The sequence below is a fragment of the Caloenas nicobarica genome, chromosome 1 (assembly GCF_036013445.1).
Source record: "Caloenas nicobarica isolate bCalNic1 chromosome 1, bCalNic1.hap1, whole genome shotgun sequence".
In the NCBI taxonomy this organism is placed as follows: Eukaryota; Metazoa; Chordata; class Aves; order Columbiformes; family Columbidae; genus Caloenas; species Caloenas nicobarica.
The window spans coordinates 44,678,699-44,697,219 of record NC_088245.1 but is presented as its reverse complement, the minus strand read 5'-3'; the positions used below and the strand labels follow the sequence as shown (position 1 = coordinate 44,697,219).

General features: G+C 35.3%; 1 protein-coding gene across 1 annotated transcript in view; it reads right to left on the bottom strand.

Moving 5' to 3' along the window:
- The window catches only part of ANKS1B (ankyrin repeat and sterile alpha motif domain containing 1B), a 434,418-nt gene that overhangs the window by 312,924 nt on the left and 102,973 nt on the right, over positions 1–18,521 (bottom strand). The window contains exon 9 of the mRNA XM_065627452.1: positions 16,059–16,199. Coding sequence (XP_065483524.1) covers positions 16,059–16,199 — 141 coding nt within the window. The remainder of the gene's footprint in view (positions 1–16,058; positions 16,200–18,521) is intronic.

Sequence of the window (18,521 nt, the reverse complement as noted above, 5' to 3'; positions counted from 1 at the left end):
TTATAGATTTTAAAAGCATATTCTCTTTTACCCTCTCACCAAGCATCTGAAACAGTGGGTTTTCTGTTGTAGGAATAATAAATGTACAGGATTATCTGAAATAATTATTTCCCTCCAGCATCTGAAACGGCCTTTTTAAGTTTCAGTAAGCCTACCAAAGAGCTGAGAAAAATGTTCATTTTGAAAAATATGCTAGATTTGTTGTCCTGTATATTTATATTGTTAGAAATGTAAACATGATGCATAACTTTTCAGAAACCATCCCAAAAAAGTTTGATCTGCTTTTTCAGACTTTGTGTTTGAGGAAAAATGAGTGATATTTACATAGCACCCCAAATGTAGGTTTATCCTCTCCTTTTAAAATGCATATTTTCATGTCTTGTTTGGAATCTAAAATTTCATATAAAAACTCTACAGATGTCAACTCCTGAAAGCTAAAGGTTCCTACAAAGCTTTACAATATAAAACTCAGCAATGTAGCCTAAACTATAAATGTCTGAAAATGTGAACATAATAAATGCAGCGTTAACCTCAGCAGCAGTAACATATCACTATATTTTATGTAGAGCTTTTGTAATTCTATCTGGCAAATACTCAGAATTTCAAATGAAGTTAGATTGTTGTAGTCACGTTACATGCTTTTCCCATGCATACAACATTCTGGCCATGAATAAGAGCAGATGCTTGCTCTAATAATTAACTCACTGTGACAAAGAATATACTGCAAGTCTACGTAATCTGGTTTATGCAAATACTAATGGTTGTGTGTGGCAATGTAGCACAATACAATAACTGGTTTAATAAATGATTCTTAGCTTATCTGAACAAAATGCAGTTACAAACGAGAAACTAACATCCAGGTTAAATATCCCCCAATTTTTCCCACTGCTTTCATGAACAACATGAAATAAAAAAACATGTCTTGTTTGAATATCAAGCTCTAGGAAAATGCCTATTTAAAATAGAGGCTATAATATTAAAAAAGATAAAATGAGCTGAAACCTCAGCTCCATGGAAACAATACTATTCTGCAAGTTGCTTATGTTCTAATGCCTAGGTTTTAAACATATACACTCACAAACACACACACAAAATGCAGTTAGCTCACTACATGGGGCAAATTTTCATAAATTTAAAAAATCAGGATGAAAAAATTATAAATAGAATATGATGCATTACTAAGTACGATAATAAAACCACTAATTAATCTTTGTCAAAGTATTCAGATATCATTTCATAGCCAGAACTTCATATATGAAGAAGAGCTCATATGATCATTCATTTTCATACAACACTTGCTCTAGTAAGAGATAAAATAACTCATTGGAAAGTGAGAAGCTCAGAAGAATATCACAGTTCCAAGGGTGTCAGCTTCAAATTTCAAAACACTCAAGACAACAGGAGGAAGCCTTTTCTGGTATCTAACGCGATCGCAAGAAATAAACTGTTTTCTGCTTTCCCAGAGACTGATAAATACATGTGTATCAGGCTCTGGACTTCATTTGGTAAGATTTGAAGGTAGTTATGAAGGTTTTCTTATTTATAAGAGAATGATCACAACAGTTTTATAGAAAGAGTGGTAGATTTCCCCACTTAAAGGATCCCAACAGTAACTGACAGATTCATCTTGAGCATAAGAATTTTTTTTTTTTTTTTAAGTCACCATTAAATCACTTTCCCCTAAGCCAATGAAATAAATATTTTCCACTTTGGGTTAATATTTTTGAATGTGCTTGATAGTAGGTGTGAAATATGCACAGAAAGAGTGAATGAGAATTTGTAGTTCTGCCTTCGGACCACAAGACAGTGAAACATTCATGCTGCTTCTCCCTAGTTGAAAGACCCATAGGTTTGGTCCAGCTCTTAAAACAAGTTTTGTCTCCTACTCTACTAAAACTTACCAATCCTTGGTTTTCAACACATGCAGCAAAAATGAAGTAAAAATAATCCCTCATATTATAAAGGCCAAAACCATAGAAAATGTTAGATATTGAGAAAAAAACCCCTATGTCATCTATGTAAATAGCAATTTTCTTTATTAACATAAAGTAGAAAATAATCCTAGAACTACAAACCATTCTGTTGGAGGGCATATAACATTACTAAAATGAGACATTATGGAAGACATTTTCTTTGAAAATAAAGCTGTACCATCAAAATGTGTTGATCCATTATTTGTTACAAATAATCTGTGCATTTCTAGAAAAGTTTCTGTACCTGCACATGCATCTTGTTCTGAAGTGTCTGCACAATAAAAAACAATTACTGATACCATACACAATGGATTTAATTGGAACTACAAATAAACATTTGCTATTTCAGGAAAGGAAATCTCCCACGTTTAAAAGTTTTCCGATTTGATACTGAAGAAATGGAAATTTAATTATGTTTGGTATAAAAGTAATAACTACAACAGCATAAGCCAAGACTCTCTTAAAAGATACCCCTCCTACACTTGCTCCCAAAGTAAAACGGAAAGAACAATAAAACGTTTTTCCAAACAGTAAAGTTATTGAAAGTCATATTATCAAGAACAAACAACTTTGTTGTGAATCATAGCTTTATCTGGTACACAACTGAAGAGAAAATTAGATACAAAATCAACAAATGAAGAACATTTTGAAACTGTTCTTTAAAGGCTCCAGGATGCATGCAAAGTCTGTAAAAATTAGTACTTTCTAATGAAATGGGAAAAAATGACGTTTGCGTATAGTAAGCGTGGCATTTCAGCTGTGTAAAAACTGAAACTCACAGTAAGAGACAATCAGAGGGAAAGTAAATTCATAGTGTACACTAGAATCAATATTTTAAAACTGTAAAACAAACTATTCCATTACAACATGAGAACTATTCACAATAGTAGTAGTCAAATGTTAATACAGTGTTGTCCATGTCTCCAATGTTCTTAAAGAACCCAGTAATTTCCTGCTTCGAACCACAGTTCAGAACCACAGTTCTGAAGGGGACCCTGTGAACTCTGCTGTTTCCTGGCCAAAAACATGCCAAAACCCACTAATATTCATAATGTGGATACCTAGCTATATGGATACAAAAAGTCCGTCATCCAGTGCTATGTTATCATACTGCCTGCAATTTTATGAGGACTGACTTGGCCGTGTTGAACTCAATTAGCTAAGAGTGAAATATAAAGACAATACATCAGCATAGTTACCTAATTCAATACTCATCACTGAAAGAGAAATATACAGCTAATAAACATGCTACTTCTTTATGGCTCTTCAAATAAGTAATCCCACTGGTTTATGTCAAAGATGCTTTAATTGTTACTATAATGATTTCTATGGTATAATGTACTTACTAACTCCAAATACTCAGCCTTATTTATTGCATAATGGAAACTGAGAATGTGGAGATTATAGAAAATGAAGTGAATAAGGATAGTGAGGGAAGCAACGTCACACTTCCAATGAGACTTGAACTTGGAAAACTTTCTATAGGTTCACTGCAAGATCCTAGTTTCAGAACAGCTACCACAGAATCATATGTCTTTTTGGCTAGAATTCCCAGATTTGTAGTCACACTAGTTGTAATACTTTTACTACAGATATTCTCTATTAATGCTGTGTGACCTTCCTTCACATCCGAACAAACTATGTCAGTGTTTCACACAAACGAGATGGTAAATTATACACAAAACTCTGCCTACTGATTCTATTGCTCCAGGTTCTGATTCAACTCATTTCTTATATTTCAACAAATTACTAACTCAACTTCAAAACAGCAATATAAATGCTTAACACACACACACACACAAGTAATTTGCAAACTCAAGATCCTTTCATGATTTTGTGATGAGGAAACAGAATCGGTCAGAAAAAGAAATCTGCAACTCAGAAAGTCTGCATGTCAGGTGGAAGCACCTAAAGTCAGCCGATAGGAAATGCTTGGCAGTGGATCTTTCTGGGTTGAAAATGAGATTCTAGCCACTTACAATACAAACTGTGGAGTTTCTGCAGTTCTTCTTTGGTAATACAGTCCTGATGAGAAATAATTGTCCTTAAGAGAAAGATGTTAAGATAGCTATTCTTAAGAGGCAACTCAAAAATTGTTCATGTGCTTTACAATAGAACGTTATTACATTCAAAAGAAACAAATAAAAATGCGCTCAATCTGTCCACTTTGGAAGTGGGCAGAAAAGAGAGAAGGAAGGCCTTCTGCTTTGTCAGCTGTGTGCCCTCTGTTAGTGTCCTGGTGTTTAATTTGCCCACAGATTCAGCTCAAAAGCTTTGTATGTATGCAAACACATCTCTTTACTTCATGTCTTATGCTGGCTGGTTTCCAGTGGCTTCCTTTTCAACAGAAAACAGCAATCAATTGAACATCTTCAGAGAGGTCCACACTTTCTCATTGATACAGGGAGCACAAGCACACAGATGTGCTTCTGAATGAACTTTCTGCTGCCTATATTTATTCATCACAACACAAAAGCAGTAACTATAAAACCAATCCGAATAAGGCAGAATTCAAGGCATCGGTCCACATACAAGTGGATTAGAGCAGTTTACTCAAAAAGCTTTGTTTGTATATAGAACTGAAGTATCTGCTAAACATAAAGGCTGATTAGGGAGGAACTAGTGGGTTGTAAGTACTTAGACAATTAGATAGGCTAAAACATTGTCTGAGAGTTATGAACTCAATTTTGCTAAATTCAAAATTAGACAGAAGTAAACAGGACTTAACATTGCCTAAAGATTTTATTTTCTCTCTTCTTTTTCACAGTATAAAATGCTGTGAATCAAAAATTAGGATGCTATACAATTATAGCACCTCCAAAAATAATACAATCAATTTGATACTCTCAATTTATTAATTTAACTCAATGTCTTCACAGTTACATCCTTTACATTGAAAGACTCTGCAAAATGCTCTTTTTCCAAAGTAACACAACTATTCCCTATATTATTAGCAGTATTGCTGTTATTTCTACTTATTATAGTAAGATTTTATAGATTGGGACTGCTTACTGCTTCTGGAAAGTGAATAGAGCATCTGCATTCCATAGCAATTCAAATGATTAACATCATTCTGAGTAGAAGAACATAAAACATGATGTTTCTCATTTCCTAGCTGAATTGCCTTTCTGAGAGGCCTTAAAGTGAACAAGATGTATTTGACTAGTATTGGCAGATGACATTTTCTATCAATAAACAAATGCAAAATACCTTATGAAGACATGCAACAATATAGTCTTACATATTTCTCTTTGATGTCTCAAATATAGACTTTCTTTAACTTTGGTTTCGTTTTCTTTGACTTCCAATTCATGAGTTCATCTTATTTATGAATTATGAATAGTGGAAAAATCATAAGCAATCATTTTTCAGATTTTAAGAAACTATAGCCTTAGCCTGCTTTTGTATTTCCATGAACACATAAGTGTCTCCTGATAAAGTCCTGTATGTTTGGAAGCCCAAATGGGATTAAGCACATTAATGCTTATGCTTAAGTAGACTTAAGTAATTTGTTGAATCAGGGTTTATCGCATTTTCAAACTCAGTATAATGGGTACTGGTAATAAAAGTTTTCAGTGAAATACAACAGCCAGACATGACATTAAACCCAAGGCATGCAATTTCTTTTGTACAGCAAGAGGATTCACAGTTACAGACTACAAAGTTGTTCTTTTTAAATGCTCAGTTGTCAGTTAGGTCTTCAGAAAGGAATCAGGTTCAATCAATTTTACAGACTTGTCCAGGGACTTACTCAATGAAGCCATGAATTTCCCTAATACTAAAAACTGAATAATAAAAAAAAAAAAAAGTCCCTCACGGTTTCCAGTATTAACTTGCCAGTGGTTCTCAAGTATATTTGTACCACCACACACACACAAAAAAAAAAACAAAAAGAAAAAACCACCACCATAAACAAACAAACAAACCCACCAAACAACAACAATAAAAGTGTGAAACAGAAAAAAAGTTGCTAAGCTCAAAAAAGACCCAAAGCATCGAGTGCCTTCAAGCGGCTCTTCGCAGAACTCCAACCTTACCACAGCATGACTTAATGGCTAATCTGTGTAGTAAACCCATGTAGTAACCACAGTGCCCAGATATCTCTACCCAACAGATCTCTTAATTCCAGATACCTCCAATACTAGCCTTTTTGTCCATAAACTCTTTTTGTCCTGTCACTATTACTGAAACAGCAAGTAGAAAGTATCTATTATGCCTTTTTTTCCCATAAAATGTAATACTGAACAGTAAACCCAATTTGGTAAGATTAACCAGGAACTTCTACATAAGCTTTTGAGTTTCAACATACTGGTTTCATATTTCTGTCATAAAGCAGCTGACGTTCAAACATGAAGTTTTCAATTCAAAGTTGAACTTCTTTCATATACAAAACTATTTGCTATGCACAATTGCAATCCTTTCATTGTGCAATTCAAATTGATTTAATTTTTCCACTTTTCCATGATTTTTCAGGCAGTATTGAAAGCAAAATCACCTCCTGAAAGTGTGTCTTCTGGTTACTACTAAATTGCAAACCACAAAACAACGAAATGTAACATATTTGTACTATTTACAGTCTTAGCAGTTGCTCACTGTGCCATATTTCAGTTAGGAGTGCAACAGTGTTCAATTCAGCATTAGTTTCTACATGAATTTGAATATCTGTAATAGTAGAGTACATCTTGAAAACCAGCATGGTCACCAATACTTCAGATGATTGCCGCCATATATCAACAATTCTAGTACTGTTTGACAGCCCTCTTCTTTCTCTATCTTACGCCACTTAATTTTGCTGTTTCACGATCTCACCAGGAGACAACACAGAGCATCAGTGCCCAGAATTACACATGGACAGGGACAGCCATACTTTCCCAAACAGTAAATTACAAACTGAAGAAAACAGAGTCAGTCCTAAATTTTTAAAGAAATTTGCTCATCTGAGGTCACATATCTAGAATTTTTGAGAGTTATACAATGTGGATGTTTATATATAATCATATGAAAGAGTCATCTTGTTCAAATTTTCAGTTAAAGCAGAGCTATCTTAACTATTAGGTTGCTCTGGGCCTTGTCCAGTCAATTCTGAAAATACCCAAGAATAAATACATTACAAAACCTCTGGTTACATTGCACACCTGTGTAGTGGTGTCTAGACTGTAGAACTAGTACAGTAAAAATGCATTTGCCACAAGAAATCTTAAGTCATGGGCAACTGGAAATTTACATTGGAAATTAAGAATTTAACATGCTGTCTGCAAGAACAAAATGTGCAGCTTCATTCCTTAAAACATATGCAGAAAATCTAGCATAGCACTAAAATAAGCCACATTTTTTTCAATATACTTATTTCCCAGCACTGTTCAGCAGGGTATAATCATCACCTGCTGATTCTTTCTAGGCAGAATACATATTGCACTTTTCAGTAGCTGCTTTAGTGTGTGGGTGGTGTGTTCCTGAAATTACCAATCAAACTTCTGCTTACTGCAGAAGAGAGAACACTGCAAGCCAAGAGTTTAAGAGAAAAGGGTTTTTATGGGTAATATAGCTCTCCATGTCAACCTCATTTAGGTAAGCTCATCATTTAATCTACTAAATTAAGAAGAGAAAAACAAAAGAAAAAAAAAAACAACATATTTTTCATTAAAGGTTAGAAACTACAGGAAAATATTATAGCTAATACAACAATCTTACTCTGGCTATTCATGTATGTCAAAACTTTCCTAGCTAATGGTGGTCTCCACTGAAAATAATTCTGTCTCTACCATGTCTATATCATTACCTACCCAATTAGTATATCACCAAACAAGATAACAGGTAACTTCCCCTGCAATATATAAATTAGGTAATGCCACAAGGCTTTTCTTTCTAAATTAGGTGAACTTCAACACCAAGGAATATTAGCCAAATCTGTTTCTTTACCAGTTTAATTTGAAATGGACTTCCACTGAATGCACAGAGAGGTAAAGTTGTTAGGGAAGTGAAGAATGACATCATTTCCTGGGTCCAAGTTGCTAAAATACTTCAGCCAATAGCGTTTTGTTAAAAGTATGTTCTTTGTTTTTCTCTGTTTTTATTAAAGAGCAAAGAAGAAATACTCCTTTTTTTATACCCCTTCCTCTGCACTTCAGCAGTTGAAAACATTATTTTAATGCTCGCACTGAGCTTAAAGTCTAAGAAAACTTTTAGAGGCAACTAAAAATAGGAGGAGTACAAACTGGAAGAAATATTAAAATGAAAATAAATAATGCCCAATACACATCACAATATTAAAATAACCCAGAAAGAGACAACATAGTCATGCTGTCTCTCTCCAGAGAGTATCAGGAGAAAGATTTTTTAGGAATAGACTTGATCTGTATGTGAAAAATTGAGTTAGCTCCTTACTTAATTTCCTCATTCATCTCTCCTGTATCCAAAACTGTCTTTGCAATTGTAAACATAATTGCTACATAATAATTTTCAATGTCACCCTTTCTGTAGAATAACCTTAACCTATACCTAGAATACAAACACAATACAAAATTCCTTCCCATTAAAAATTACTTTTTAAAATTACATAAAAAATACAGACATGAAATATATAACCCTATTAACTAATGCATCAAACTCTGAACTTCAAATATCCCTATTGCAGTCTACACTGATAAAGAAATAGTATTATATACAGTTTATCTGCTAAAAAATGTACTCCAGAGTCCACTTTCTCTTCTCTCCCTCTAAATAAGAGATATTTTTTGTGGAAATTTCTCTTCCACAGGAGAACCTATTACAAAGTTGCTAGAGTTCCTACTTCTAGGAATCCAGGAGTTGTATAAGCAGAATATACATCAGTCTTAAAAAATAAATGTGAAGGTCTCCCAGAAGTTTATCGCTTCTAAAAAATGACATTAAGCTAGAAACTTAGTGCTGCTTTAAATATTTAAGTAAACTTTCCAAATCTGTCTATATTTTTGTAAATAGTCATGCTTCCTGGCAACATGAAGATACATACTTACAGCTTTTAAATCAAAATTCAGTTTTTCCGTAGTAACTTCATTGTTCTCTTTACAGATATTACTTTTGTTTGTAACAGACAAATGTGGTGTTCCTGGTTGGCCATCATGCCTAATATATGGAATAACTGTCAGGCTTTTTAAGTTATACATACAATACTTAATTCAAGAGACAGTGCAGTTGAGCTCATCCAGCAGCTTCCTAAATGGGACATAGCTAAACCTATCTTATCTCAGAATTACTTTATATCACAATTAGGAAAATATGCTGGCATGGCTATCATTGTTAAGGCATGCAGACTGCTTGCTTTAAACTGATAATATTGCTATGATCACACAAGACTCTGCACCACTCACCTCTCTGACACTGCAGACAGCCCTACATTTATCTCTATACATCAGGAGCTGTGTGCCCCTTAGCAGAAAAACATTCTAAGCACAGTATCCATGAAAAAGAAAATAGAATGAAAACTACGGAGTTTCATACATTTGCAGTATCCTGCTTTATTGCAAAGAAAATATGAGTACATATGTATGTGGGTACTGATAAATTTTATAAAGTGAATGTATTAGGAGCTTAATTACTCTACACTGCAGAATAGAAGATTAAGACCAAGAAACAATTCTATCACTGGCACAAAAGAGTGCTCTACACTTACGATATTCCTTACCCCTTCCTTGCCTTGTGCCCCTGAAAACCAATCAATAAAGCAAACAAATGTCCTTGCCAAACTCCTCTTTGTTCAAATTGCCCCCTACTACTTTACTAAAACCTGTGAAAGGAGCTACTCTTTGTTCAATCTTCTAAGTTTCTTCCATAAGGAGACTTCATAGCAAAAATGGCTGAAGTATGCCAGTATCATTACCTCCAGATCTGAGCTGCTTAGTGCCTATTTCACATTTAAATATAATGAGAATGCAAAAGTTGAGGTTCTGTCTTCCCTGTAAGGCAGGAGTGAGAGCCAGGAGTAGATTAACAGTCACAGCACTTTGCATAGCCCAGGCCCTGCCGTTAAACGTGTTGTCCCTGTATTTTGATACTGCACAGCTACACCATTCTGAGACATGCAAACATGTTTTTGTTACAAATCACATGTGCTTTTGCAGCATGCAACATTGGGAATCTTCAGGAAAGGATCCCCTGATGGAATACTCTGTCTATACAAATGCCAGCCAAAATGTGCAACTATAAAAGCAGATGAAATAAGTTCACACATGTATATGGATGACCTGGATACGAAGCACAAAGAAATCTGGCATTCCACACATCAGTGAGTGTTCCTTCTTGGTCTTATTCTTCTTTTTCTGCAATAACAGGTCAAATAACTCCCACATTTCAAATTCAGCTTCCAGTTTATGTATTTTATCACTTTGATTAATATCTATCACAGTTCTGAGTGCAGCAATAGCCTCACCTGGGGCCCCTACACACACCCGTGCCCATGGGAACAGGGGCCCCATTTCAGCTCAGCCCTGGGCCCACAGTGTCTGCCCGAGACAAGCTGCAGAAGTGCACATCTCTAATGCTGCCACATCTGTGCCCAGTGGCACACTCGGGCCAACAGTCCCATTGATCCAGACCCTGACTTGCAAGCTGACTTCCCAGCTGCACTTCAAGCCTGCCTCATCACTGTAGACATCCTGGTGACTGGGATTTGGTTCCTGATTAACCTGGCCTGCTCCCAACCCCAACGTGTGGACTGACTTTCTGGATTGACTTTGGACCTGCCTCAGCATCATGAACTTGCCCTGATGTGCTGCGCTCAGGGCTGCCCCCAGCCTGTCCTGCTCCCTCACAGGGGTGGTGTGACAAGCTCTAGCTGGTGAGGACATGCCCTGACAGCCCATCACTCTTGACACTCTTGTTTCCCAGTCCTCAGTGCACCCTGACAGTATCCACAGACTGAAATATTTTCCTTTGAATAAAGCAGCAAACATGAAATTCTGTAGTTTTCATTCCATCTTGTCTTTTGACCAGTGTACACTGAATGGTCCACTATCACAAGGTAGAACTTGGTGTAGCTCATCTATACACAGAAGAAAACACAGGCTTTGCTTGTGCTAGGTTAGCTTGGACCAGCTGTTTTATCTGAGCATGTCTCAAAGTTCTTTTAATGACTTTATCTCAATAGTTTGCATTAAAACAAGGCAGACCAAAATGCCCTTGAACCTTTTGAAATACACTATTTAGATAGAAGCACATCTGCCTTCCCTGGGAATTTGTGATCTTCCTGTCCCTAGAAAATGCCTAACACTCCTACTGGATAAGGCTTCTTCCAGAACACAGTGGAAACAGCTAGCTATGTTTTGGGGTGTTGTTCTGGGTTTGTTTTTATTTTGTTTTGGTTCTGTTTGTGGCTTTTTGTTTGTTTGTTTTGATCTAGGCTGGTAGAAGTGTCTGTCTTACACAAAACGATACAGATATTAGAGCACTAATAGGAGGTATGATCAAGTTTCAGGGTTTTTTTCTGTTTTAGAGATCCAACATCCACAGACCCTATCTATTAAGAGATACTAGGCTTTTCTGATATGGAGGTACTTTCAAACCTTTTACTATGCTGAAAAAAAAATTGATACAACTTGAAATTTGACCAGATGAAAAAGCAGCACCCAAAAATGACCATAAATCTGTAGTCTTCAGCTTATGGCACTCCACATAAACTGTCATAAATATACACAATCATAGAGCAGAGACCTGAATTCAAACTCCTTTTAGCAAAAATATAAAGGGGTGAGTCCTTACTCTACCTACATTTGCTGTTCTTCCCTTTGTAAGGACAGAAACTTAACTCATTGACTCATTAACATTGACTAATCAAAGACAATGTGGAACAGCAAAATGCCTGAAGCAAAACAAGAGAAGAATGAGAGAGAGACTGGCATGGAGAAAATATGCTTTGAAAAGGAGCAGATTGGGATGAGAAGCTTGTTGAAACTCAGACTGGGAAGAAAAATCAGCTGAAGGTTGGATTTCAGAGGAGTCGGTTTTCCACTACAACCACAGGGGTGATACTGACTGAAAAATAAGATGTGTGGCACATGTACTCAATAATTGAAGGTTTGACTTCTAGTGAGGCTGTAGGTGCGTTATCTACAGCTATATTGTAGGCATCACTCCAATTTACAAACCGCAGACAATGTGGTGGCACAGTCTTACAACATGACTCTGTAGCTAGCAGTCTCAGCAGGTTAGTAGTCAAGGTCAGTCACCATGCTGAAGCCCTTGTTCCTACATCTTCACTGCTATCATTTATCTGTGCCGTGATTCCTTCAAAAAGAGCATTAAAAAAAAGCTGTAGTGTCAACCCAATTATCTGCGGAATTTTGTCCTAGCAGCTTGTGTTTCTTTGGAAATCCTCATTACTGTAACTACTCATTTACAAATGAAGCTGATTATGCTATTTCTGCCCCTAAACTTTGCCATTCTACATTTAGCTGTAGTATCAGTCTCTCGACTAATTCCTCATTTAAGATGGTCAATAATAATGACACTACAATGCTTCCAGCTTTTTTTAACATTAGCAGGCATTGCTCAAAAATATTTTTTAAAGATCATATGTCAGTTTTCTTTCCAGTACTGACCTCCGGCACAGCTATATGTTATACTTCATCACATAATTCCTATATATACAACATTCCATATTCTTTTGTTCCATCTCTCAGACAGGAATAATGTTCATTAGTATCATATTTTTATGATGGCTAGAAATGCAACCATTAAAGCATTAAAAATCTTGGTGGTTACTGTAGGAAGATTTTACAAGAACTGGAGATCCATCAGCAATGGGGTCTAGTACTATCATATCATTTATAAGAGCTCTGCCTCAGTTTAACAGACGGCATTGCAGAGTAAACTTTCCAATGAAGCCTGCAATTCTAGAATTTGAGACTGCTGTAGAAGCACTTTTGTGGTTTTACATCTTTGAAAGTTTTCAAAACTGGTTTTACTGTGCTGATATTTAAGATTAGAAATTCTGGAATCTGTAAAAGATAGTTACTCAGTTATACATGTGATAAAAAGGTTTTTCTTTTCTACTGACTGGCAGCCAGGAAATACTGAATCTGGAATTTCCTAAGACAGACTTTTTCAGACATAAAATATTCATTTGTGGAAGTCAACATTTTTCACAAGAATTTGCATCAGTTTTACCAAGGAAGGACGGAAAGTCTGCCCAAAAAGAAAGATTAATTTCAGAAAAAAAAAAAAGCAAGCAATAGCCCCACATTAACCACAAATCATAACCTACAAATGGAATTCACTCTCCGCTACAGTATGAAGAGGCATTTAAATTTCAGTCTCTCAAAATCCACCTGTGTATCCTTGCCCTCTGGCTTTTCTTTTATTTTGGGAGGGTGGATGAAGCTGGTTGTCATCTCCATTCTGATGCAGAATTGGGCACTTTCTAAAACTCTGAAATTTTCACAAGACACAAAAAATTTCCATGAAGCTCTTCCAGGACTTCAGCAATTGTGAGACTGTAAAAGAGAGCTGCTTATTCTGAGAAAACCTGTATTACTGCTCTGTTAGGTTTTAAATGATCTCTGCAGAACAATTTACACAGAACTTTCTATAACAGTCCTTTCTAAAATGACACTTCCCAGCACAGTGCAGACAGAAATGACATACTGCATGTTAGAAGTACCTCCAGCCAAGCCGTTTTCCATAACTGTAATAAAGAAATCAAGTTTGTCCAGGAGATAACTGTTCTTTTCTTTTCTTTAGCATATTGAAAACCATTAGCTCATTAGGTCACAGATGTACACTGTCATAATCTCACTTAAAATTCACTTTCATTTTACCATTGTACCTATGACTGTGTATATAAACCAATAATCAATCTTTATGTTTGTTCTTCTTTGATGTGTAAACACAGTATATTTACATAACTGCAAAATCTATTTTTAACTAGAAGAGAACTGGAAAAATGAACTTGTTGTTTGTGTTCAAGAGTAATTGATAGACCCTTTTCTCTATTTTGGGATCTTTATTAAATAGAGTGTGGATTTTAAGACACGTCAAGTATCTATCTCGTTGTTTCTTCATTATGAAAGTCTGCATTTTCTGATGTGTTAGTGGACTGACATAAGTATTAGAAACACATTTTTGTACTTTTACCTAAAACATGTTGTTGCAGATTATATCTATCATAATTTGTTAGACCAATTTAAGATATTGGTCTCAATCTAAAAATTGAAATTAATAATTTGTGCTCTTGATCCCTTAGAACAAGATGTTCTCTGCTGCATTCTGAAGTAAATGTGGAAGATCCAACAGATTAGCTAACAGCTTGAAAGATTGCACACGGTGACGGCGATACTTTATAAACTGAATTCACTGGTTTGTAATTTGGAGATCTCCTTTCTTCCATAAAAAGAAAAGCAACCAAAAAACCAAAACTATATCAGTCTTCAATTTTTATGGAGACAAACAATTTGGAAAGGTGATCTGTCATTTCATGAATGAACGCAGAATAAATATACTCTTTTTTGTACCCATAATGAAAAAACTTATTAGTTCTCAGAGCAAGAAAGATGAGATATTGTGAGGTTGAGTTTAAAATTTAAGTACAATGAATAAAACTAATTCAGGAGTCAGTATCTTAAAACTTACATAGTTCTTGACATCAGTCTCTCTTTATAAAAAGGAAAGAGATACCAACAAACAAAGCTAAATTTATTCTATTTTTCAAATGCATTCCTCAATTTTATAGTATGCTTTACACATACCTTCCATGAAAAAGAAACAAGGAAAACAAAATTGTTTTTTAAAATTAGGAAATCACTCCAAAATGGGCATATACATTCATCATAGGAAAGCTTCACAATAATTAAACCATAAGTGATACAGATTTAAATAAGAAGAGATCCATTTGAGAAATATTTTTTGAAACAAATTCCTAAAAATGAGGAATCAGTAGCTACAGCACTCCTATTGCAGATCAGGATAATTCCAACAGGTCTGCAACTTGCCAAATGTCTAAAATGATAGATAGCATGAAGTAGAAAACAGCTACTGAAAGGGGAAGGGGATATAAAAGCTCCTTATAAAAAGACGGGGCAGTGCTCATTGTTATTCAAGTGCATCAGTTGCCATATCCTGTTTCCATTGACTGCAGTGGAAGCTGCAACACTGACTTCAAACAGGTGCAAGTCCCATGAGACTACAGGGAATAAAACGTACAGTCACGGTATGAAAGCAACAGTGTATAAAGTGTGGTGAGACAGGATATGTAATTCCAGTCTGGTACACAAGAATCCGACAAAGCTATTTAAATGCAGTGCCAAGTAAGGAGGCAACTGAAAAAAACAGACATTCTAACCAGAAATTTGGCAGGCCTCCATTCAATGCTACAAGAAAAGCACAGGAAAAGTGTTACAGAAATGAGAGTGCTAAATTACAGTGGGGGGAGAGAACAAGGGAGGCGCAGAGGCAGCAATAAGCATCATCCTGTTCTGTAGCAACACAATATCACTTGTTTGGGGCACAGCTGTTGGCATGCCCTGGTGGATACGGCAGACTGCTGTGCTCTGAGAATTGTTGAGACTTAGACTCAGTTACATTACCCTTTTTGATTTATTCTTTTCTGTATTATCATGAGCATTTGAAAATGTTTGGGAACTTTTTTTTTTTAACTTACATAATCTTCAAAGAGAAGTCTTAGGCTGTATTCTTACATCAGTTGAGTTATACACGATGTCCACAATTAATTCCATACAGAAAATAGCTGAGATGTCATTATATTAATTAAAGCTGATCAAAAATAGAGTACTTATCCCAAAGGAAACTATGTGACTTCATAATTTCTTTCCAGACTGAATCAGAAGAGAAAGTTATGCAACATAAAAAATATCTGTCTGTGGGGGTAATAAACATCACATGGTCTCAATATTAAACTCATACGGATGAGTATTACAGCAGGATGATCAAATCTTGACATTTAATTTTAAAACTAGATTTTAAGGTTAAAATGAAGACTGATGGTAACAATTATGAAGGGAATAAGGCAAGACTAGAAATTACAGTAAGAAGTAAGACAGAGATTAAGCAGCTAATCTATAGGTAATGTTTTATAATGAAAAGGTAAACATATACCTGTGCAAGCATGGGAAATCCGAGGTTCCTGCATCCATTACAAGGTGTCAATGCCTCCCATAAACCTGAAGGACCACAAGTATTTTCACCTGCATCATCATCTTCTTCCTCTCTTGCTGATAAACATGCTGAAGAAGGCCTCTGCACATAAAGAAACAGGACTTTCAAACTAAACACAGTGATATATTTTACTTAATGGAAAGAACTTAAAAGATTCTCATTTATAAATTCCAAAAAATAAACTGCTCTTTTAATACAAAGTAACTACTCAGCCGTCAATCTGCTGCATGAAAATCACACTTTCTAAGCAAGGTGCATATTGACCTATCTGCAATTATACTTTAAATATGAGTGAACACAATATCATACATTAAACATATTTATTTTCTTCTTTATCAAGTAAGTGGCGATTTCTACTTCATTTTACTTTAAAATTTGCTTTAATGTCATTAAGTTCAGAATATCCTACAGAGAAGAAAACATAACTTAATATTAAAAAGTGCTATCCCCAAGATGGAAATAATATAAACAAAGAGGATCTTGTCCAATAGTTGCCTGATGCACTCAGAAAAGTACAGCAGTATTACTATGGCATGGATTAGTCCAAGTTTTTTGCAGGAAAAAAAATTCAATCAAAATCGGAGGTATCAGTTTTATATTTACTAATAACAAACATGTGAGCTATTTTGTAGGCAAAAAAATTTAAAATTACCTGTCTTATTTTGTTTCATCAGCTGGAAGGGATGAAAGGTACAGGAAAAAGTCATTCAGCTGTGAGCATTAAGGCTTCCATATTGGTCTCAGTGATAAGGGAATAATGCTAATTCTTGCTTAAACCAGTATCCTAATTTTTTATGACAGCCAGAAACAGGAAGAATGGAGACTTCCCATTTATTTATATTATTTTGCTACATAGTATAGTGCACCCCAGCTGAATGTATTGCAGTAGCAACTTTCATTGATTTCAGGAGAAAGAGGAGGAAAGTTAAGCCAGTAATGAAATATTTAAAGGATTTTTTTTAAAAAAAGTCTTAATTATTTGTCCGTGTTTAAATTGGAATATGTAATAGCTATTCTAGCCTGTTTGACATTTGTCTGTGCAGCCTACCTGATATTCAGGTACTAAATGCTTTCTTTACGAATGCTTGCTTATCTTAAGCAATCTTTCAGAAGTGGCTGGATTTTTGCCTGACCAACATAATGCTGTTTGAAACAATGGCTGACCACACCTATTATTCTGATGGCAATATTAGCTCTAAAGCACTGCTATGAGGCCCACATAAAAATAATTTTTAAAACCCACTTAATTGCAGATTATTTTACCAATAGAATAAAGAAATGTGCGGAGTCTGCTGCAAGAAAAGGAATGCAGAGATGAAGGAAAAGTAGGGGGAAAGAGATGGAGAAACAGCAGCAGTTCTGAAGATTAATACAAGCTGATGGGAACTGAAAGAGAAGCAAAGGCACCACAGAGACAGGTACTAACTCAAATCATATAACATCTGAGGATCATTTAACCTTTGACTCTTGTACTAACAACTTATACACTGATGTGGCTGGATACCATTAATTTAAGCAGAAAAAATATTTCTAAATTCTGTTTTAGCTCGCTCAAAGATGAGAAACATGATATATCCATCGCTCCTAGTCTGATTCAGTTAGAAAATGGTTGTTCCCTTGTTGCAGACTTCATGAATCTAGCCCTGTCTTCTAAACTTAGGTGGATTTATTTACTTTTTATTTTGAAAGTCAATTTCTAAAACATTCTTAGCATGCTATTTCATGAGGTTATTTTGACAGTCAAGTGGTACCACAGAATGTGTTACCATGGCAACCAATATTCTTACACAGATGATTAAAAGGATCAGGTTAACTGCAGAGTGTGGGTCGTGAAGGACTATTATTGCTATGCATTTGCATAAACAAAGGAAGCAGACTACAGGTCTTTCCCATCTATTTATGATGCCATCTTCCACAGTGGTTGCTCTGCATTTATATTTTAAATCTCAGAATTGTTTTCCCAGAGAATAAAGTGCTTCTTGCCCCCTGGAGCAAAAAGCAAAGAACTGCAGCAGTGTGGGTACAGGAAAGCAGGTAACACACATTAGCTGTGGCCTTACAAACCAACGTAAGTGAATGAAAAGTCACAAAAATACAGTCACCCCATCTTCTAAAGTTAAAAAATACACAAAAATATCAGAGAGAATTTTTAACACAACTAAAGGAAGGAGAAACAATGACATTCAATACATTTGACTCATTCAAGGAAGAACATGTGAGTATATAACCACTGCAGGAACACAGTAGAAAAAAATCATAGCAAAAATATTATTGAACAATAGAACAATTACACAAGCAGAATGAGAGTTGTATTAATTCCATTAGATTTATTTTATATAGATAGCCTACAATAGAGTGGGGATCACATGAATTTTAATTAATGTCGTGAATATGAACGAGAAG